This window comes from Aotus nancymaae, unplaced genomic scaffold (genome assembly GCF_030222135.1).
Source record: "Aotus nancymaae isolate 86718 unplaced genomic scaffold, 86718_ANA_hifiasm-v0.15.2.pri h1tg000003l, whole genome shotgun sequence".
Lineage (NCBI taxonomy): Eukaryota > Metazoa > Chordata > Mammalia > Primates > Aotidae > Aotus > Aotus nancymaae.
The window spans coordinates 55767838-55792790 of NW_026988414.1; the positions used below are offsets into that span (position 1 = coordinate 55767838).

The 24953-nt window shown below is 38.7% G+C and overlaps 1 protein-coding gene across 2 annotated transcripts in view; it reads right to left on the minus strand.

The window, feature by feature from the left end:
- CCDC171 (coiled-coil domain containing 171) overlaps positions 1-24953 on the minus strand; it is a 408737-nt gene that overhangs the window by 40613 nt on the left and 343171 nt on the right. Inside the window, exon 25 of one of the 2 annotated variants that reach the window (XR_010344271.1) lies at positions 1573-1760. Coding sequence is in view for 1 of the 2 variants with exons in the window: in XM_064381348.1 (XP_064237418.1) it covers positions 1746-1760 (15 nt within the window). In the remaining variant the exon portion in view is untranslated. Of the gene's footprint in view, positions 1-1464; positions 1761-24953 lie in introns of those variants that run through there. The other variant, XM_064381348.1, reaches the window with a different exon arrangement.

Here is a 24953-nt window from a genome sequence, read left to right on the forward strand (position 1 = left end):
TCCTTTCAAGGCCAGACTCTTCCATAATGTTAAGGGCCTCCAGGGAAATGAGATCTACCACTTGCTGCAACTCTTAACTTCAAACAACCCTCAAGGGCAGATCACTGTCCTTCAGGACTAGAAATATCAATTCTCTAGTACTTAGACCCTTTGCTAAATTTACTAAGAAATCTTAGTATTCTACAACAGAGGTCTCGAATTTAGACACCTGAAGGGACAAGTCAATTAGAAATGCGTGGCGGTGGCTCAGTAAGGCAGTGATGGGGCATTCGGTGAACTGCAGCTACAAATGGACACCTAGAGTCGAACAATGTGCAGGCCATGAAAATTCACCAAAGACATTAAAAATTAAAGCAAAAGAGAACCGAGCAGCACAAAACTAATGTAATGTCAAGGAAGAAAAGTAGATCTCTGGACAAGATTTCCCCACTGGGCCCCCAGCTCATTTTCTTTGTTCTAGAAGAGATGAGCAATAGCTGTAAGTTTGCTATTTTTCCTTTTCCAGACTGAATTTTCCAGCTTTCTCAAGAGCATGTAAGTCAAAAAAATCATCTTTCTTTCTTTCAGTTATTTTCACTTCTGGTGCTGGTTGTGCTCTGGGCTGACATGCTAGTTAAAATCTCTATTTCATCCTGGAGAGTGTCCTATGTCTAAGCCTCTGCTTTGGGCCTTCAGTATTGGCTTGTGTTCCCCCATATTTGAATCTGCAGTGTTGAAAGGCAAACTGGACAGATATGGTAGCTAGCCATTTCTGGTGCTCCCATCGTATCTCAGATAGCCTGACTACATAATCTACAAATTCCCATGTGTTCCTCTCTGATCCCAGCTGCAGTCCTGATTAGTGTTGAATTGATTTCTGGGGCTGCATCACCTGGTCAATGCCCATCCCCTGCAGTGAGAGGTAAAAGGCTGCAGTCCCTGTGGGGCGCTTGTGCTTACTGTAAACCCATCCAGACTCCCCACCATGTGTTTGCACACAGCCCTCACCTCTTCAGCTTCCATCCACAGGACTTGGCTCCACAGCAAACATTTTAGCAAAGTGCATTTTGGGGGTTGAAATATGAGTACCAAAGGGATACTTCGCAGTTAAGGGAAAGTAGGACATCCCAATCCTCATACATATAATATCTCTTAATGGCCAAGGGTGAAAACTTGGATTTTATCTGAGCCTGTAACTCTATTTCTAAATTCACCTATTCTGTGGGACAGGCAGTTCCTTTTTGCAAGCTTTTTTGGTATTAGTTCAAACCTCCACCCTGGTCTGCACTAAGAAGGCACTGGTCTGGCTGGGGCTGCTGGCCTGGGCTGTCAGCCGGGTCTGCGACTCCAGGTGGTTCTCAGCAAGGCGGCTTTTTCCTGGTCTGTGTGCTGCCAAAGTCTCGGAGTGAATTGCTGTATCTGATTCAGAGAACCGAGGAGGTGATGCCCCCCTGATCCTCCGTGCCTGATACACTTTCCAGGTGGGGCAATGCCCCACCTTGCCTCGGCTGGACACCTTTGGGCTGCTTTCACTGCCTTTTTGTGGGGGTTAATCCTGCTGTTCAACCAGTCCCTTTAAAACAAAACCAGTACCTCGCTCGGAGACACGGATATCGCTCTGGTTCTGTCTCATTCGGTGGTAGCTGCACTCCGGAGAAGCTTCCTTTCAGCCATCTTCCCCACTTCCTACCATCTTCATTGTAATCTTATGGGACCACCATTGGGATCACCATCGTATATGCAGTTCATGGTTGACTGAAATGTTGTTATGCAGTGCATGACTGGAATAGCAAAATACAAAGTCATCAGCAAACCTTTGGATCTAGGTTACCTAAAAAAATGCCACTTATCTTTCTACCACACATGCACACGCACACACACACACACACACACACCCTACTGTAAATACATATTCATATATATGAGAGAACTCTTTCTCTCTCTCTTTCTCTACACACACACACATGCACATATGTATATGAGGAAACCCTCCTTACTTGAGCAAAGTATAGAGAAAATTAAGCTGGGTAGCCTGACTTTGAGGGCGCCATATTGTTTTCTTCGAGAGACAGGCTCTGCATTTCATGAATGCAATTCATTTAGTCACAGACAAATTTTTTCAGAAAGGCATGAGTAATCCATCAGCCCTTTGAGAAAATGGACAAACTATCCTACAAGATTGTGCTCTCCTGTCAGTTGATTCCTATCTTGATTTTCAAGGCAACTGAATCCTGAAAAAGTGAGGCCCTTCTTTGAGTCACTAGAAAGTTCTACCTGTAATTATAAATCAATGCATTAGCTTTCCAATTTATACATACAACACTTCTGGCAAGTATGGTTACTGTGAAATCAGTCAATCATTTCTGAATGAGCCAATCATCATCTTTGGACTACGTAAAACTAAGGACAAAACACTAGACTACGATGATCCTCCCTTCCTGCTCCATTCCACTCTCCTCCCCCATCAAAGGCTGTAACTCTGTGAGACCCAGTTGAAGACAGCCTTCTTGTCTCATTAAGGCTAAAATTATACAAGAATATGTGCATTTTAGCAGAGAAAAGAAATAGGAGAAGATAACATTTGTCGATAAGAGAGAGGGTAGTTGTCGTACACTTCTGCACATAAATATAGTAGGTGAAGCAAAAAAAGTCTCTTCTTATTAATGAGGAGGTCAAATTTCCAGAGTGGTTTGGTAAGTCACAAGGAAATGGGGAGTCAAAAGATACCTATAGACACACATGGCTGGGCAGGACATGGGACACTCACACACAAATTCTGTCTCCCCATTCTTTGAGGATGAATATTTGACATCTTTTTCCCTCTCCTCAAGTCTCTATAATCACTTCCCCACCTCACACTGCTGATGGCCTCACCTCAACGTATTAGAAAATGGAAAGTGTTAAAGATTATTAAAATATTTTTTCTACCTAGAAACCTTTAAAGTATTAAAGAGTTCTCACCCACACTTCCTTGCCACAGAGATCCAACTCATTTGGGCAATTCAAGAGATAACACATTGCCTTGAGGGGAGATGTTACAAAAAACAGTAAGAAAAAAATTCAATCTTTTGTTTTTGAAACATTTTATAGAGAATAATCTGGAAAGAAAAGGCTTGGGTTTATAGTTTTACAAACTTTTTGAGTTTCATAAATTTTAGCTGGAAGACATATGGAAATGTGTGTGCATGTTTTGGATTTCACAATGAGGAGGACTGGGGGTTGGGGAGCAGGGCATGCAATGTGACTCTCACATGATGAAGAATTATTCTGCCCTCAAAGCCTACAGCACCCGGTTAAGAAATGCTTCTTTAAAGTCTTGCAGGTTTCAGGGCATTGTGCTGTCACCATAAATATTAGATTTTGTCAGAATAGTTGCAGCTTCTGGCTACTTTACCTCCAAATTACATAAAAATCTCATAGGATGGCTAGATGGAGAAGAGTCAGAAGGAAGAGATCTTCGATACCAGTGTGCTCCTCAGAAAAGAGCCTGAGGCCTGTTCCCAAGCTGAGTCATAGGAGTCTTTGGATATGATTAATTTCCCCTCCCCCATATCCAGATAAGCTGTGGAATCTAAGAGCAGAGACCTGTGTCTCAGTCCAGGACAGTGCCCAGTTGCTGGGTGGGAAGGCCCATAAGAGAGGAGAAGATAGCGTAGGAGCAATAGAATTGAATATGGCTGCATGGAGTGTCCAGATAGAGGGGCTGGAGGAGCCTCACAGAGGGAGTCTCTATTGCCCTGGCTTTGGGGGCAACAGCTGGATGTTTTCTGGTGCAGTGACAATTGTGAAGATGCTGTACCACTACTGGAAGACCTGGGGAGGGCTCGGATGCAAGGACTGCTTGGCATGGATAGAGAGGTCTAAGCTGCTGGTGCGTCAACCCTGTCCTGACGGCACTATATGAGGCCCTGTTGGCAGGCTTGCTTGCTTGCTTTCCCATCCCTCCCCCACTCCCTCCCTCCCTTCATCCTTCCTTCCTTCCTTCCCTCCTCTCCCTCCCTCCTTGTTTGCTTTCCCTCCCTCCCTCTCCCCTCTCCCCTCCCTTCCCCCATCTCTCCCTCCCTCCCTCCCTCCCTTCCTTCCTTCCCTCCTTCCTTTTTGTATCACCCAGGCTGGCGTGCAATGATGCAATCACAGCTCATGGCAGCCTCGAACTCCTGAGCTCAAGCAATCCTCCCACTTCAGTATCCTGTGTAGCTGGGGCTACAGGTGCATGCCACTATGCTCTACTTAAAAAAAAAATTTTTTTATGCTGCCAAGGCTGGTCTCTCTGAATGATAGAGGTTACATTTAGCACTCATGTTGAAGTAGAGTGTCAAAATGAAATTTAGATTCTTTTCAGAAAAAAGTTGTCTCTTTTGGGGAAAGAGCTTTGGGGAACGAGAAATTCAAGTTGCTACAGTACAGACCCATCTTTCCTGTTTTGATGGAGGAAGAGTTTTGGTGAGGAGTAGATGCAAGAACTGTCCCTCTCTTCAAGTTTTCAAAGAGGGAAGGGAGTTCTGCTCCACTGCCTAGGAAGAAACAATCCTGGGTAGCAGGGTAAACTACCACTTGCCAAGCCTGATCTAGTTACTACTGCTTCTGAAGATCCAACCTATCAGCAATGGAAACTAACAGTGAAAGACCAGTTCGCTACACCTAATGACAAATTGACTACATTGGTCCTCTGCTATCCTGGAAAGATATGATAAGAATCCTATGGAACTACAAGCTACAACTACCACGGGAGTGCTTTGAATTCCTTGTGTCCAGGCTCCAACAGGCAAAAAGAGTCACCCTCTTGGCAGGGGTAATTGATGCTGATCATCAGAGAGAGGTAGAGATTCTGTTTCACAGTGGGGTTAATGTGCAAGGAAAGGATATGTGTTGAACCTGGATGATCCACTTGCACACACCCACACTGGCAATGTCTTTGCCCAGTTTTGTCAGTGAATAAACAAGGGCCTGAGAAGGGTATGGTCATCAGAGACTCAAACCCCTCAGAAATGAAGATTTGAGTAATGCCACCAGGTAAGTCCCTGAGACCAGCAGAGCTGACAGCTGAGGGCAAGGGCATTTTAAATGGATAGTGGAGAAGAGTGAGTATCACTTACAGCACTGAGATCAAATGCAGCAGCAGGGGCTGTAGTCTGTCTCCCTAAACTCCCTCTTGTAAATTTCCCCTCAGAAAGAAAGACCCAGTGGAATCCTGGAATTGCTATTCCCTCAAACTGTATAGAGAAGTGGATCTGGACTCTGGCAGCCAAGCAGGTGGACCACTCTGATCTCCCTTCAAGAAAACACTTGCTATTAAGCTGCAAAAAGTGTCGTTAACACAGCCTGCAGCTGCAGCAACTTTGGGATCTACACAGTGTAGGAGCTGGAGCCATGCTCCTCTGGGCAGTCCCCAGCCAACTGCTGAGCATGGTAGGGGTACCAGAGTCTGGACATTTCTGCCCCAAATAGGACCTTCTCTAAGAGGCAGTCTCTGCCCTAGAGCTCCATGTTGGTTTGGCTTTATCTTATCTGCACTGTGGTTTGAGTCTCCCTCCCTGTTCATTCCAAGAAGGAGGGCCTTTGTATGTCAGATCAGCACATAGTCTGAAGGCTTTTCCTCCCCAGTCTTCCTTTCTTCCCCTTTAGCTTTCATAGGAACTCCTCTTCAATAAACAACTTTTACTCACTCCTAACTCTGTTTTAGTATCTTTCCCAAATGACCCAAACTGATACAAATCATAAAAGAGCATGAGGTCCAGGACACAAGTGACCAATCTACCCACTCTCTACCACTACAGGACAAAGCCCTGTTGATTACTCTTTCTAAATGCATGATGAATCTGTTCTTTTTTTTTTTTTTTTTTTTTTTGAGACAGAGTTTCGCTCTTGTTACCCAGGCTGGAGTGCAATGGCGCAATCTTGGCTCACCGCAACCTCCGCCTCCTGGGTTCAGGCAATTCTCCTGCCTCAGCCTCCTGAGTAGTTGGGATTACAGGCACGCGCCACCATGCCCAGCTAATTTTTTGTATTTTTAGTAGAGACGGGGTTTCACCATGTTGACCAGGATGGTCTCGATCACTTGACCTCGTGATCCACCCGTCTCGGCCTCCCAAAGTGCTGGGATTACAAGCATGAGCCACTGCGCCCAGCTGAATCTGTTCTTATGTGCCATGTTCATTACCTGGTTTGAACCTTTACCTCAATTTGTCTTTGTAATCATTTAAGTAATATTTTAAATAATTATAAAAATAATACACTATAGAATCCAAACAGTACAGGACTAAAATTATCCTTTTATACTTCAGTACTAATTCTCAGAGCTAACTATTAATATTACTTGTATATCCTTCCAGATTGACATACATGTCCACAGACAAATGAGATTATAGTAAACATTGTTATATAACCTGCTGGGTATTTTTAACTTAAAACTCTTTCAGTCGAGCATTCCCAGTCCAAAATTCCAAAATCTAAAATTCTCCAAAATCCAAAACATTTTGAGTGCTGACATGATGCCACAAGTCGAAAATTCCACACCTGACCTCATGTGATGGGTTTCAGTCAAAACACACGTGCACGATACACAGTTTATCCAATGTCCCCCCTCAAAAAAGGCCCTCCTAGGCCCATTCAGCTGCCATATATATTTTCTGTGCATGCCCAGATTCCCCCATGCAAGCCCGCCCATAAAAAGTAATAAAATGGCATGTGTGCAGGCCAGGCGTACCATCAGCAGGTTCTCCACGATGCCCCACATGGGGCCAAGACCTATGTGCATTACTACCTGTGTTTTCCTGCTTATTCTCTACTCTGTGGTGTAAATAAATTTTTCAAAATGTCAAAAAGGCCTGCACATACCCCTAAGAGTAACAGTGATAAGAAAAAGAGGAAGTATTTATGTTGACCTATAGCACAGAAAGTCAACTTGTTGGAAAAACTGAACAGCAGTGTAAGTGTGAAACTTCTTACAGAAGAGCATGGTGTTGGAATGACCACTGTATAGGACCTGAAGAAACAGAAGAATAAACTATTGAAGTTTTATGCTGAAAGTGATAAGCAGAAGTTAATGAAAAATAGAAAAACACTGCATAAGGCTATACGTGAAGATCTGGATTGTGTATTGAAACAGTGAATCCACCCGATAGCAGTGAACATATGACACTTAATGGCATATTGATCATGAAACAAGCAAGGATCTACCATGATGAACTGGAAATTGAAGGAAACTGAATATTCAACAGACTGGTTGCAGATATTTAAAAAAAGACACGGTGTTACGTTTTTAAAGATTTGTAGTGATAACACATCTGCTGATCATCAAGCAGCAAAGAAATTCATTGATGAGTTTGGCAAGGTCATCACTGATTAAAATCTGATACCAGAACAAGTTTATAATGCTGATTAAACATCACTGTTTAGGTACTATTGCCCCAGAAAGACACTGACTACAGCTGATGAGAGCTCCCACAGAAATTAAGGATTCCAAGGGTAGAATAACTGCGCTGGGACGTGCTAATACAGCAGGCACACCTAAGTGTAAACTTGCTGTGACAGGCAAAAGTTTGTGTAGTTGCTGTTTTCACAAGTCCATTTCTTACTAGTCCATTATTATGCTAACAAAAAGACATAGATCACCAGGGACATCTTTCCCAATTGGTTTCACAAATATTTTGTATAGTAGCTGGCGCTCTCTACAAGGAACCTGGACTGAAGGAAGATTGCAAGACTGTTATTCCTTGACAACTGTTCTGTTCGTTGGCCAGCTGAAATTCTCATCAATCCTGTTATGGCAGGTACCTTTCCCCAAATGTGACTTCATTAATTCAACCATGTGACTAGGGTAACTTAGACCAATTAAGAGTAAATATAAAAACACTTTCTTGAATAGCATGCTAGCAGCAATGAACAGAGGTGTGGGTGTGGGTTTTCAAAAGGAGTTTAGCATAATGTATGCCATATATGCTGTTGCAATGCTTGGAATAGAGTAACTAAAGACACAATTGGGCATGCCTGGAACACCTCTGGCCTGTGATTATATTCAGCGATGATGATAAATAAGGTGTTGATTTTGAAGGAGTCCACTTGTCCACTTTGAAGGAGTCTACTCTGAAGGAGAAAAATTATGTCTGACTGCCTTACATATGCAAAAAATATTCCATCAGAGTCCATCAGTATGCTGAAAGAGGTGGATATCAAAGAAGATTTTAACATAGCTAATGAGGCTCCAGTTGTTCATTCATTGACTGATGGTGAAATAGCCAAAATAGTTCTGAATCAAAGTGACTGTAGGAATAGTGGCTACTACGATGACGTTGTTCACACTGCAGAAAATGTACCTACAGAAAATGTGGTGAAAATGTGCAATGGGCTCACTGAAGGACTAGAGCAGTATGCATTAATAACAGAACAAGAAATCATGCCTATTTATAAAATCAAAGGGACACTTCTAAGACCAAAACTGTTATAATGAGACAAATGACCCTGGTGGAAATTTTAGAAAGCCATCCAGCACAATGCCTACTCATCCCTTGAGGACCTGGCCTCTCAAGGGTTACTAACGTTTCTTCTCACCTAAAAAAAACAAAATATAGTGTACAGTGTACAACATTTTAATCAAAACACAGCATCATAGGTGGGGACTGAAAGCCTGCCGTTTGTTAATTGTTGCTGTAGTTTAACTGCTGATACAGTATCCTGGTGATGCTACTGAATGGCTTATGAACACTATTTTTTTCACTGTATTAATGGTATGTTATATTTTTACTGTTAAGCACTGATGTGTGAATACATGTAAGAAAAAGATTGCTGGGGAGAGAGATCCAAGATGGCTGACCACTAGCAGTTCGGGATTGTAGCTCCCAGTGAAAGTGCATAGAACGAGAGGATGCCACACTTTCAGATGAATTTTTGTTGCTCACGGACCAGAAGATTCCCAGCGGAGGAGCCCCATGGGTCGCCAGCGTGACTCTTGTGGCCGGCACGGCGGTTTTGCTAGTGCCTCAGCACGGCAGTTCTTGGTGCAGAGTGAGCGGGACTGGGTCCCCTTTTGGCTGATTCCCAGGCAGAAAAGCACCATCAATCTTAACACCACTGTTTTGGCCGGCGCAGTGGATTGCTCAGATTTTGGCACTGGGAATCAACAAGTTGGACGTCCACTCAGAAACCTAATTTGAAAGTCAGAAATCACAAAGACGATAGGTGGATAAATTTACAATCATGGGAAGAAACCAGCGTTAAAAGGCTGAGAATACCCAAAATCAGAATGCCTCTCCCTCTACAGGGGAATCACAGTTCCTCATCAGCAACTGAACAAGGCCTGATGGAGAACGAGTGCTTTCCATTAACAGAAGCAGGCTTCAGAAGGTGGATGATAAGAAACTTCTGTGAATTAAAAGAACTTGTTCTAACCCAATGCAAAGAAACTAAGAACTTTGAAAAAAGGTTTGACGAAATGCTAACGAGAATAGACAATTTGGAGAGGAATATAGGTGAATTAATGGAGCTGAAAAACATAACACGAGAACTTTGCGAAGTATGCACAAGTTTTAACAGTCGAATTGATCAAGCAGAAGAAAGGATATCAGAGTTCGAAGACCAACTTAACAAAATAAAACGAGAAGTCAAGATTAGAGAAAAAAGGATAAAAAAGAATGAGCAAAGTCTCCAAGAAATATGGGACTATGTGAAAAGACCTAATCTATGTTTGATAGGTGTACCTGAATGTGACGAAGAGAATGAATCCAAGTTGGAAAATACTCTTCAGGAGATTATTCAGGAAAACTTTCCCAATCTAGTAAGACAGGACAATATTCAACTCCAGGTAATACAGAGAACACCACAAAGATATTCCTCAAGAAGACCAACCCCAAGGCACATAATCGTCAGATTCATTAGAGTTGAAATGAAGGAGAAAATATTAAGAGCAGCCAGAGAGAAAGGTCAGGTTACCCACAAAGGGAAGCCTATCAGACTTACAGCAGATCTCTCAGCAGAAACCCTACAAGCCAGAAAAGAGTGGGGGCCAATATTCAACATCCTTAAAGAAAAGAACTTTCAACCCAGAATTTCATATCCAGCCAAACTGAGCTTCAAAAGCGAAGGAAAAATAAAATCTTTTGCAAACAAGCAAGTACTTAGAGATTTCACCATCACCAGGCCTGCTTTGCAGAAGCTTCTGAAAAAAGCACTATATATATAAAGGAGCAACCAGTATCAGCCTTTCCAAAAGTATATCCAGCTAGCATCAAATGGCAGTATTAAACTCATATATATTATTAACTGGATAAAAAGCCAAAACCCATCGGTACCCTGTATCCAGACCCATCTCACATGCAACGATACACAAAGACTTAAAACAAAGGGACAGAGGAAGATTTACCAACCAAACGGAGAGCAAACATAAATAAATAAATAAAAAGCAGGAGTTGCAATTCTCACCTCTGATAAAATAGACTTTAAAGCAACAAAGATCAAAAGAGGCAAAGAAGGACATTACATAATGGTAAAAGGATCAATGCAACAAGAAGAGCTAACGATCCTATATATACACGTACCCAATACAGGAGCACCCAGATACATAAGACAAGTTCTTAATGACTTATAAAGAGACTTAGCCTCCCACACAATAATAGTGGGAGACTGTAACATCACATTGTCAATATTAGACTGATCAACGAGATAGAAAATTAACAAGGATATCCAGGACTTGAACTCAGACCTGGAACAAGGAAACTTAATAAACATTTATAGAACTCTCCACTTCAAATACACAAAACATACATTCTTATCAGTACCATATCACACCTATTCCAAAAGTGACTACATAATTGGAAGTAAATCATTCCTCAATAATTGCATAGCATTTCATAGGTTTAAATGAAATGTTGGTTGGCTGCTTGTTTGTTATTTTCTTCCCTTATTCCTTCCTGTCTCCATTGATAAGCACAATTATTGGCATAAAAGAGGTTTCCAATTCCCATTTTTAGACTGCATTCTAGCCTGGGCAATAAAGCAATACTCCCGTTCTCTCTCCCTCTTTTTCTTCCTTTTTATTCCTCTTCTTCATTCTTTTTTTTCTTTCTTTCTTCCTTTTTTTCTTCTTCAAAAGAAAAAAAAAATAAAAAATAAAAAAATAAAAAATAAATTAAAAAAAAAGATTGCTTACTGGTTGCATATAGATTCAGAGTCAGGAATGAAGGTTATACCAAACAACCACAAATTCTCCACATGGGTGGCTAAGATTAGTGACATCTTTTCTTTTTGATGGTTCAATGTACACAATGTACACAAACTGTTTCATGCACAAGGTTATTAAGAATTTTGTATACAATTCCTTTCAGGCTGTGTGTATAAGGTATATATGAAACATAAATGAATTTTGTGTTTAGACTTGGGTCCTATCCCCAAGATATTTCATTGTCTGTATGCAAATATTCCAAAATTTGAAAAAATCCCAAATCTAAAACACTTCTAGTCCCAAGCACTTCAGACAAGGGATACTCATTCTGTATTTTGGAAATATGAACAACTTTTCATATCAATATATGTACCTTCATCTTACTCCTTTAACAGCTGTTATCATAGTTAACAAGTCACACCATTGAAGAACATTTATCTTCAGGATTTGGCTTTTGCTAACAAGGCTGCAGTCAATCTTGTATTCATTTTTCTGGGAACTGAAACTTCAAATGTCTGTCCATTTTTAAATTAAAATGTTTACTTTTTCACGCTGTCTTTTTTTGCATTTGTTACAATATTGTTGCTTTATTCTTTTTTCCAACTTTTATTTTAGGTTCAAGGAGGACGTGTGCAGGTTTGTTACATGGGAAAGTTGTGTCATGAGGGTTTGATATACAGATGATTTTGTCACCCAGGTTATCAGCATAATACTCAACAGGTAATTTTTCAATCCTCCTCTCCCCCAATTTTTAAGAGTTCCTTAAATGCTAAAGAAATTAGCTCATTTTCTTCTATGTGTGTTACATTTTTTTTCTCTACTTTGTTCATTATATTTTGACATTTGCTAGTGATGTTTTCTGTATAAAAGTTTGAAATTTGTGTATAGTAAAATTTTTTCAATATTTTCTGTTACAGACTTTAGGTTTGGAGTCTTGTCTAGAAATGCCTTCTCCATGCCAATATTATGAAAAACAAATCATGTATGTATATTTCTAGTACGTTCATAGTTCTCATTTTTAAGTATTTAAATCTTTTATTTTCTGGAGTTTATTTCAGTATAAACAATGTGGTTTTTTTTTCTGGACAACTGCAAGTAATTCTAATGTCATGTATTAAGGGATACATCTTTCCCCACTGATTTGAAATATTACCCCCTAAATTTCCATATTTCTATTACTACATTATTTAATCACTACATTTCTCAGTCCCTTAATATAGAACCTGTGTTAACAGACCATATATGAACAAACAAATGAGATGAACAACAGAATAAAAATACTTATCTAAGAGTAAGTCAGTAGGAAAGTTCTTCAAGGTCCTAGTTACTTTTACAGAGTGCCATGTCTAAAGTTCAATAAGTTGGTTTGCATCTCCAGCAGGTGCCAGGCAAACAAGTGAAAGGGCAAGGATCTAGGGCAATCCAGGGTTTTGTTACCTTCTTCATATAAAATCTTTCCCATTAGAGTTCTTGGATTTTTACGAGAGCATGGTAGTTTTTAATGAGCGCATAACTGAAGGAAGGCTTTGCACTTCAAAGCCTGTTGCTGTTACACCCGCTGCATTAGTAAAGTAAGTTTGGGGATCAGTTGGAACGAGACTGTTAAGTGTCTTATGGCATCCCTCTGCAGCAAGACAGCCTTTCTGAAGGTGATTGCAGACAGACGTGGTCCTGCATCTTTGAAGTATACTCAATGCAGAATCAATTTAGGAACTCACAGATACTAGTTTTCAGCTTGTGTTTATCCATATCGCAGAGAAGGGTTTAATTAACGTAATATATATTGGTCAATTCTTTGCTTTTAAACTCTACCTTTTGCCTATCAGCAGATCAATATGTATTTTAATCTTCTTCTGTTTTAGAACTGATTTTAAGACTCAGAGCAAAGAGATCCAGATTTCACAATCATTAATTGCTATTATCAGCCCCTTTTATTTCCTAAGCATCAGCAGTTTCTTAAGATTCTGCTTTCATTCCTTTACTAAGTTATCCCTTCTTGTTCATCACCTGGTTCTGTTGTGCCTTTCAACCAAGTACAGAGTTTACAGTTAGCCAATAATGGGAAGAAAAAGAATGACCTGCAAATTCTCCATGGATTAACCAGTCTATCTGACTTCATCAACAGCTGCACACGAAACTCAAGTGGTCTGACCACTTCTTGATGGATACTATCAAGTACTTCCAAAGCTCCATGTGGGTCTGTCAAAGGGACTCATATTCATTTTTTCTCTTTTTAAATAAGTACTGCATTATCTCCGCCTCTCATGGGAAGATCAGAAGTAAATAAATAAATACTGAATTATCATCTTTGGTCAGTTATTCTATGTATTACAGTATTAACTTGTTTCTTCCTAAATTGTCAGTATTTTCTAGTATACCAAAAGTTGGAGAATCAGAAGAATCTGCCATTCCTTTGCTGCCTAATTTGGGCAAGTCACTTAATCTCTTTAGGTCTTAATTTCCTTGTTTGTAAGATAATATAACAATAGGGCATTTTTAGAAATTATGAGAGAATCTGAATAATGTATTTTGCACAAAGCCTTGCTACCAGGACAAATGAGGAACTCAAAGCCCAAATGAAGGACTGTCCCTGTTAATAGTGTTGATATTGCTGCTGACTAATAGGTTAAACTAAAAGGCATAACTGAATGGAAGGGAGTAATCTGCCTAAAGAATCAGTGTGTTCCTACCTACAAGTGTATCTCTTACTTAAAACTTAGGAAGAAAAGAAAAGTGTATGATCGGTCAAAAAAACACCTTTTCATTTGGTGTACTGCATTATTATTTCAAGTAAGATTATTTCCATTTGCCACATAATTACAGAGCCTCACTTCCTGTATGCCTCTTTGTATCCACAATGAAATGTTGCTCTGCTATCTTTATGGAGTTTATTTTCTTCTAGATATAAAATTATAAATGTTCATTGTAAAAAATTTAGAAATTTATAAAAATATGAATAAAAGAAAAATTTTTCATTATTCTACCACTGGTAGATGTGTTTGATGCCTTTTCTCCCATATATGTACCAATACATATATATTTATATCATGTATAAATATAGAAATACATCAAAATTTTCATATAAAAATACTTTGACTCACCAATAGACTTGGTTCTGAAATGTAGATCTATTTGTGCAAAAGTCCATAGTGACTTTAAACTTAGCACAATATTTGTTTTTGTTGAGAAGAATTGACCCCTTTCTGCTCTGTTGTGAGGCTTAGTTTCCATCTATGAAAATCTGTGGGTGGAAAATTTATAGAGCAAATTTTTTTATCCTATCTTTTTCATCAAAAATCATGAGAACTTTGAAATGTCAATAAATATTCTATAAAACAATGATTCTCAATATTGCATGATAGTCCATTAAATGAATATAAGATTTACTGGACAATTTATTTACTAATGTGTTTAAAATAACTCCATGATGCATATCACACAGAGAAATCTTACTCTAGCCCTCTAGTTATTTCCTCAGGAAAGATTCCTAGAAGTTGTATCAAAGGTAATATACATATCTAATAATTATGGCATATATATGTGTATACATACATATATACATATATTTGTACATACACACACGCACGGTCAAATGCTTTCCAGAAAGATTGTGCATAATTACATACCTAACCACATACCTAACCACAGCGGCACTATTACTGGCACAAAGTTAGTATCATCTTTTAAGTCCTCTCTAATTAGGCATGAAGCTATATCCATCCACTGTGGTATGCTTTCTGAGACTTGGAAGTCTGTGCTTTCTCATTGACCACAATAGGCCTTAGGGCTCCAAATTATCTGTCAGACTTCACGTTTGGTCCAGGGCCCATGGCTTCAGTGGCTTCGCCTTCTTTTTTATCTTGTTGCCCACCTTAAAGAAATACTGACCAGTTTTGCTTGATGTGAAACTATACTGTAGTTTATTCTGATACAGAGGACTATAGATGTCCCTAGTCTTTATTCTGCAGAGGAGTGGAAAAAGCTATTTCTGCTGCCTCATTGGTTCTGTGTGGGAAGACATTTTTTAGCAGAGTTTCTGGTTTATCTACTTAAATTTCCTCTTTAGCAGTTGGAGGTAAAGTTGATACAATAGTGCTGATTTCCAAATGCCAACACACACACACACACACACACACACACACACACATACACACATACAACTTTAGCTCTTACCTCCCTACCTTGGGATGAACAAACACAAATAAAAGCATTATTATAGATTTAGTCTCATTGCAGGCAATCACATCCATCCCATTGAGCAGATTATTATAACTCCTTACACAATTATCTAGCAGCAGTGACAGATTTCTCAAACAGTATGAAACACAACTGTTTATCCAGGAACAACTGCCTGTGAGACTTTGGGAGCAGAACTGAGGATCCCTTATAAAAGGTGCTAAGAACCTGCTAGCCACTTTCCCAGATATTCTACATATGCTTCAGAGATTCTCTCTCTCTCTCTCTCTCTCTCTCTCACACACACACACACACACACACACACACCCCAAAACTGATCACAAAATCCACAATATAAACTGTACAAAATATGGGAGATATTGCCAGGTCTGAAAACATTAAGAAGAGAGTCTGAGAAATAAGTTAAAATAGTTTTTTTTTTTTTTTTAAAGAAAACTATTGCTAGAAAATTAAAGATACAGGAAAAAAGAGAAATGAAGACCACTCCCATGTACTTGTCAACTATTGTGTTTCAAGTTCTCTGTGGCTGAATTTCATCAAGGGATAGAGAACTGGGGAAAAAGAGTTAGCAGGAATGTATAACCTTGAAAAATGTTCAGTATTTAAGAGGAAAGAGGAAGGAGAGTCTGAAAAGATCTAGAAAAGAACCTATCAAAAAAGTAGGAGGATAACCAGGATCATGTAGTTTTATGAAAACTAGAATAGGAGCTTCAAGAAGCAAAAGCAAGTCCTTAGTTAAGTGCTGCACAAGAAATCCAGGGTAAGAACTGACATATTTAGGTGGGATTTATTTGTAGGAAGCAACCTTCAAGAGAGAATGGATGTTAATGCTTGAGTGACTTTTCTGGAGATGCCCATTATTTCAATCTCGTCCCTACACCACCTTCTTGTAGAATCTACCCATGTCCCCCTCGGTCTCCTCCCATTGTGTCTGCTAACCAGGTAGCATCCCTTTCTGTCTGGACACAGAAGAGTGCAGGGAAATAACTGTGATGACTCTTTTAGGTTCTTAAATGGAAAAATTAAGTGAGTCAGAGCCATGGTGCCCATGCCTGGGTCATGTGGAAATTAGGCTGAGAGCACCAGTCAGTAGAAGAAAGAGAAGGAAGTAGAGGGACAGAAAGGCCGAGAGATGAGAGAGCAGACACCCTCCAGGGACAGAGGAGAGGGAGGCTGCATTACAAGAGACTCCTTGCTTCCTCTAAAGGCTGGCTCCACTCCTGCCCTCGGGTACCATGAATTATCCCTCTTTCCTTCCAGTAATTTTGAGTGGGATTAGGTGCCTCATCATCAAATTACCCCATCCGAGACAGTAACTTTTGTGTGCCATTTGGATGTGTGCTAAATACTCTATCACATCATGTTTACAAGAGCTCAGCAAAGAAGGTATCGTTATCTCTGTTTTCCCCGAGAGGAATCTGAGGTTCACAAGGTTAAATAACTTGCCTAAGGACACACAGCTGGTGAGTTAATACGGTTCTAAATTCTCATACCACTACTCTGGGCCATAAACACTAAACAAGCTCAATTACTGCTAATTGAACTTCTGAGAAGTTCTCAGAAGTGCATGAAGGCTATGTCTGTGCTATAATATCTTCCTCTATATTAATTACAAACATAACACCTTAATTTGTAACACTCATACATCAGCTTTCAGTATGCTCCATGCAGAGGAAGTGTGTCAGAAAGAGCCAGAATCTTCTCAAAAGAAGTTTGCATTCTCCCAGTTCACAGAATAAACTACAACTACAATATGAACTTTATCACAGGTTCCTAGAGACTCTAACAGAAGTATAAGGCTTTTCAGTTATTAAAAGAATTGAAAGCTTTTTACTGTTCATGAAAAAGACAAACTCCTCCTTTTCAAATTATTCTACTTTATAGTACAATTCCTTCTGGCTTGGAGGAGAACTTCAGACACTTTTTCAAATAACCTCAACCATTTAATCTGTACCTTTAGGAAGTCATGCTGAGAGTATATGGAAAAGAGACAGAGCCAGAAAAAGGTAGGGGTGGAAAGGGAAGGGAGAGTGTTATGGAAAAGAAAAGGTAAGACATTGTTTCTGAAGTAGTAAGAATCTCCCAGTTTTTCTGGCCTACTTTAAAATGGGCTGGGTATTTCTATCCGCAAAAGAATATCTAACATTGTTTAGGTAGTTAACAAGTTAAAACAATTCTATGTGTCTACACCAGACAGATCTTTCCACTTGTCATCCCCATCAGACATAAATCTGCACTGCTTATATTAATTAGACACTTTCACTGGAAGTTAAGATGCTCAGTCAGCTCAGACTAACAAAATACCACAGACTGGGTTGCTTAAGCAATGAACATTTATTTCAGGAGGCTGGGAAGTCCAAAATCAAAGTGCCAGCTGATTTGATTCCTGATGAGAGCTCTCTTCCTAGCTTTTAGAAAGTCACCTTCTCACTGTGTCCTTATGTGGTGGAGAAAGAGTGAGTGTTTTCTTTTTCTCCCTTCTCTTGCGTATAAAGCCATTAATCCCATCAAGAACACCCTCATGACCTCATCTAATCTGAAGAACCTCTCAAAAAGCCTATCTCAAAATATTATCACATTGGAGGTTAAGGTTTTGATATGGTTTGACTGTGTCCCCAGCCAAATCTCATCTTGAATTCCCATGTGTTGAGGGAGTTAACTGAAACATGGGGGCAAGTCTTTCTTGTGCTGTTCTCATGATAGTAAGTCTCACAAGATCTGATGGTTATTATAAGGGTGTTTTCCTGCATATTCTCTCTCTCTTTGCCTGCTGCCACCCATGTAAGACATGATTTGCTCCTCCTTGCCTTCTGCTATGATTGTGAGGCTTCCCTAGCCACGTGGAACTGTAAGTCCATTAAACCTCTTTCTTTTGTAAATTGCCCAGTCTTGGGTATGTCTTTATCAGCAGTGTGAAAACGAACTAATACAGGTTTCAACAGACAAATTTGGGGGTGGGGGCACAATTCAGCCTATAACAGATGCTTTGAAATAGTTATTTTAAAAAAAAAAACTGTATGAGCAACATCCAAGAATCTCAACCATGACATTATAACAGAATACATGTCCAGGTATTATAGAATGGTAAACCTTAGACAAATGCCAAGGACCTTCTTCTATAGCTTGAAAGGATTGAAGAAAAGATCTCTACGGATCATTTGGGGCCATGAAAGATGGCTTTGAAGAAATCCATTAAAATAGGTCTCCACTGAGAGAGAACCCAGATTGTAAAGCATGGGCCTGGGGGGTGCAGAGAGGCCTTACACGCTGGCTATTGTCTCAGAAATAGAACTTGGATGCTGAGAGTGCTGAGAGGAAGGGGAGCTGCTGACCCCCTTCTCTGAGCCATTTGCTGGGGAGATCACTCTGGGAATAGGGGCAATTTAAGAAATCTAACTTGAGCCCAACTTAAGAATTGGTTCTAGGACCATTGAAATTTTACAAATAACATGTATTTTCTGAAGTACAGCTGTTGTTGGAATTTGGGGGCAGACTATTCCTGTTTCTGAAAAAACACTTCAATAAACCTTTTGGTTCTACAAAGGTGAAGTCAAGATCCTAACTAGAAATAGAAAATTTCCAGAAAACATTAACTGCTTTGTATAATTATATTTGAAAGTCTTTTTTTTAATGTATGCAGTTTTTGTCAGGAGACTGTAGCTAGGAAGAAGTTTGGGAGGAAAGCGGAGACTTTTTTTTCCCCTGCTCTTTTTAGTATTTACAGTATGGATTGAGTGCCTGGACTCTGAGTGAAAGAGATACACTATAGGGCATGTCCACTGTGGAGAGGGAAGCTGGCCTCCAAAACATGGCAGCAGACCTAGGAGAGCCACTCTGTGGAAGGCCTCTTTCTAAAAACATGAAGGAGTCTTTCTATTTCCAGTCTTAATATTTTACTTTTTATAATATAATTCCCTTTGGTTATTCTCAAATCTTTATTAAGTTTTGCCAAATACTACAGCCTTGTTTAGGTAAAGAGACTAAATAATCAAAAACTGTTAAAACTGTAAATTTTTTGTTATGTATATTTTACCATTTTAAAAAGATTTTTTAGGGCCGGGCGCGGTGGCTCAAGCCTGTAATCCCAGCACTTTGGGAGGCCGAGGCGGGTGGATCACGAGGTCAAGAGATCGAGACCATCCTGGTCAACATGGTGAAACCCCGTCTCTACTAATACAAAAAATTAGCTGGGCACGGTGGCGCGTGCCTGTAATCCCAGCTACTCAGGAGGCTGAGGCAGGAGAATTGCCTGAACCCAGGAGGCGGAGGTTGCGGTGAGCCGAGATCGCGCCATTGCGCTCCAGCCTGGGTATCAAGAGCGAGACTCCGTCTCAAAAAAAAAAAAAAAAAAAAAAAAAAAGATTTTTTAATAATCAAAAAAATTTCCCACAAAGAAAAGCTCAGACCCAGATGAATTCACTAATACATTCTAAGTATGTTCAAAAAAATTAACATTAACCTTTCCCAAACTCTTTCAAAAAACAGAAGAGAAGGGATAATTTCCCAATTCATTCTGTGAGCCCAGTATTAGCCTAATACTAGATAAAGATATCACAAGAAAACTTCAAACCAATACTCCTTATTTTCAGAGATGCAAAATCTACAAGTCCTACGAAACTGAATCCAGAAACATGAAAAAAAAAAAAAAAAAAAAGATTATGTACCACACCATGACCAAATGAGATTTATCACAGGAAGGCAAGATTGGTCTAATGTGTGAAAATCAATCAAAGTTATGGGTGAGGGGGAGGGAGGCAGCAAATCACACTGCCATGAATGCACCTATGCAACAACTTTGCATGTTTTTCACATGTACCCCAAAACCTAAAATGCAATTAAAAAAAAAAAAAGACATCTGTTAATAGAATAAAGGACAAAAACCACATGATCATCTCAATAGATATAGAAAAAATATTTGACAAATGGAAACACCCTTCTGTGTTAAAAACAGCCAACAAAACTAAAAATTGAAGGGAACATCTTCAACCTGATAAAGGGCATTTATGAAAACCCAATTGCTAATGTTATACTTCCTGGTACAAGACTTAATGCTTTCCCCCTAAGATCAGTAACATGACAAGTATGTTCACTCTTGCTACTACTATTCAACATCATACTGAAGATTATAGCTGAGACAATTTGGCAAGAGGAAGAAATAAAAGGCATTTAGATTGGAAAAGGAGAAGTAAAACTATGTCTATTTGCAGATGACACCACTTTGTATATAGAAAAATACTAAGAAATTCACACAACAAAACTATTTGAATTTTAAAAACTGGAAATAAATCAAGTCAATTAATTGGTGAATGAATAAACAAAATGTGGTCTATTCATATAGTGGAATATTTTTCCACTTAAAAAGGAATGAAGTAGGTACAGTATGAACAAACCTGGAAAACATCAGTCTCAATGAAGGAAGCCAGATAGAAATAGCTAGACATATTGTTCTGTTTATATGACATATATAAAAATAGGCAAATCCATAGAGATAGAAAGTAGATTATGGTCACCAGGAGAGAGAAGATTGGGTAATGGAAAGTGATTGCCAATGGGTAGAGAGTTCTCTTTGGGGTAATACAAATGTTCCAGAATTAGATGGTGATAACTGTTCCATCTTTGTGAAATATGTGAAAAACTGTGGATTGTATACTTTAAAAGGACACATTATATTTATATGAATTATATCTTTTTAAAAATATATATGTATGTGCTCTAACCTAGGTGTTTGAATTCTTACCTGAATTGTTGTGAAATAGATACATCTAGTTAAAGGGTGACTGCCAATTTCAAAAGCTATTTAGAGATAAAGTGATCCAGGGTTTCTACTCTGACTAACTTCATGTTCAGGAAAATCAATGTTGAACTTCCTCAAAATTGTCTCTTAAGAACAGAGATTCTGCCTCCCCACAGATTAAAGAGAGCAAAAAGCCCAAGTAGGATGCTGAAGCTGATGATGACCTCCATGTGCCAGGACTGTTCTGTGTAGCTCCACCTGTTGTGCACCAGTCACATACATTATGATGTAGTTTGTGCCCTCTTGGACCCATGACACTTCAGTGAGAACACCACCACTATTCGTTATCACAAAGCATTTTATGACTGTGAATGAGAAGTCTGCTTCATAGGAATCTCTCTAAATAGTGTTCAGAGTACATATTTAGAATGATACTCCTCAGCCCAGAGGAAAACTGAAGTGGTGCTTCTGTAACCATAGAAGCATTTACAATGAGTTCAATAGTCAGTTGTATATCAAAGTCACCAGAATGAATTGATGTCTTTAAACCTCAGGTCTTAAACGATTTGCAGGGACTGTCTATGTTCCAAAGCTTTCCATGTATACTTTTACTGCCTAAGCCTCCTACTTTTAAACCGGAAGTAAATGTTGAAAAAGAGAATGTATTTTGCTTACTGTTTGAAGGAAAAGGTCAAAAATGAGATGTCCTATCATATAGCCTATAATTATTTACTTTATGGTTCTTTTTACTAGGCATCCAATACAATTCCATTCATCCTAGATCACATTTAAGATTTTTCTCCTATATAGATACCCAAAACACAGAAGGGATCTACTAAAGACAGCTTACCTTATATTCTTGTCATGGTGAATATTTATGAATATCTGATAGCTCTTAACCTGTCAGATGAGTCTTCTTCAGATCTAAACAAGCCTTCCTATTTTATGTAGTTTCCTATAGCAGCACACAACATTTCTGGAGCTGCTTCACTGGGAGGACTCTGTCAACAATCAGCATTTCACTGGCATTAACATGCAATAAAAGACAATGAACCATGACTCAATTAAATCACAAAAAAAACTGTCTTCAGATAATATAACCCAGTAGTTTTCAAAGCTTTAGATGTTGTGGGGCTTCTGCTGCCTGACTAACATTAAGGTCAGAGCTTTGAAAACATATGCCTAAGCATCTACCACACCTACACATAAGATGATTTAGAGGAAGGAGCAAAGTTTTGTTTTGATTTATTTCCTTCCCAAACTGTATCCAGAGATTTTACAACTTATAGCATGTGATATCAATTAGGTATCACTACTACAAAGAGTAAGAACACATTTTCACATCACAATGTCCATGGAAATGTAATTTGCCCAGAAGATACAGTTAGGGAGACCTATAGATCCCGATTTGTTAAAAACAGCTAAAAAAGATTATGCAGGAGGGGTGGTTCAGAAAAAATACGTAGGCACCCACAGTATGAACTAACAGGACATCTGATATCTGGATATGTCAATCAACACATTCCACAGTCAGAAAAGAATCTTGTAATAAAATTGTTGAGGTTAAGAAAAAAGATGGAGCTCTTCTAATATGTAAATTTACACATTTATGTTTCACTTAACCAGGAGGACGGGAGGAATGGAGGGGTTCCTTACAGAACCAGAGGCTTTCTTTTTCTTTTCTTTTCTTGACTGTACTTGAAATATTTAACACTCTAGGTTTAAATCTTCAATATTTTAGGTTTGATCTCATTCAACACTTAATCATTTCAATTAAAATTGCTCTCCTTTCTCTCATTAAACTAAACCATCAGGAACAACTATATGTTTTCACCAAAGTAAAGACAAAATGGATTCAAATATTATATTGTAAAAATGTTAGAAGATTTCCTTGTTGGGGAAAATTATTAAAATTCTCTCGCTTCAATTATAACAAAAGCCAGGGAGAAATGGCCAGGGACATGTTGAACTCATGGGTAAATAGTAAAAGAAAATGCTCTGGCACATTTAATATATAATTCATAAATTCCATATCATTATTTTAAGCTGTGATTAATACAAATTCATTCAAGATTCAATTTTTTTTTGTAAGAAAGCTATTATATATGCCAACCAAAATGGGATCAAATAAAAACAATCATTTAAAATAGATCTTTAAGATAAATTTAAAACATTTAAGGCATCTTTTTTAAAACTGTAGGAATTAAAATATATATTAAAATCACAGGTTAATTGAAGAATTAACAAAAATGATGGCAATAGAGTGTGACTCTATGCTAGCCCAATATAATCATTTGTTTATTATATTCAGAAGCCATGAATATAAAATGGAAACTGAAAAGAATTTGAAAATTCAAGTTATGAAGACAACTGATGAGCATAATTTAAAAGAAGGAACACTTTCTCTGTTTGCTAATATTAAAAGATGAATGTACTAATCTTTCTTAAAAAATTACTAAAAGTTTACTGGTGTATTAGTTTCCTTTGATGGTTGTGACATATTGCCACAAATTACCACAAACTTGTGGCTTAATCAACAATACAAATGTATTATCTTACAATCCTGAGGCTCTAAGGAGGATCCATTTCCTTGCCTCTTTCTGCTTCTAGCACCCAGCCTGAATGCCTTAGGTCTGAACCCTTCCTCCATCTCTAGAGCACATCACTTCAACCTCGGCTTCCATCATCATATCACCTTTTCCTCTCCATAGTCAAATCAACCCCTGCACCTCCCTCTCTTACAAAGATACCTCCTGTTGCATTTAGGGAACACCTGGTTAATCCAGGATAATCTCCCCATCTCAAGATCCTTAACTTAATCACACCTGCAAAATCCCTTTGCTATAGAAGGTAACAGTCACAGGTTCCAGTGATCAGTACATGGGCATCTTGTAGGGCCGTTGTTCAGCCTACTACACTAGTCCAGAAAATATATTTTTAAATCTTCAACCTAAGAGTTACATAAGTGAATGCTTTATTGATCTGCTTTACTTGGCATATGTCATTATATTCCAATGGGAAGTAATAGCATGGTCAGGCTGGCTCACCATCAGTACCTCTCAACAGAGAGTCTGCTTCTGAGAGTATCTGTGTGGTCTTCTGGGCCAAGCTAGAGACACTGGGCAACACAGTGAGGGTGGTGTTTCCTTTGAAAGACAGACACAAACTTCACAGTTACTATTTACATAAATAGTACTAGTATGTATGTATTTTGTTTGGTCTAATCAATTCATAAGAAATCTAGATTTAAAACCAAAACATACTTTTCAAAATTATTCCTAACTGCTTAGGACAATTTTTAAATTTTTTTCTCTTAAAAAAAGTGTTAATTTTTTCTAGAAGGCAGGACTGGTAGTGTCTCAAAATAATACAAGCTTTGGAACTGCAGCTCTAGGCTTACTAATTCCTAGGTTTTGTGTGATCTTTGGTAGCCAGATGCTTAACATTTTTGATCCTCAGTTACTCATGTCTAAAATGGTGATGCAAATACCTATGCTACAGGTTTATTGTGAGATCATTAGTTTTGCTATGATAACTGGCATAAAACAGTTGCTAAATAAATATTAATTATCTTCCACCTTTTATATTAGAATACTTGTCTATAAAAAGTTCACAGCGAGGGCACAGTGGTACACATTTATAGTCCCTGGTACTCAGGAGGCTGAGGTGGGAAGATCACTTGAGCCCAAAAGTTCAACACTGGCCTGGGCAACATTGTGAGATCCCATCTCTTGAAAAAATAGTAAGTGCACAGTGAAATAGGATCAACTTACTATTATTCAGTATGGTCTACAGAATGAATTCAGGCACCTGGTAAATAAAGTAACATGAAAAAAGTAATAATTTCATTAAACATTTGATAATAGCATATAGCACAAATGTGAAATA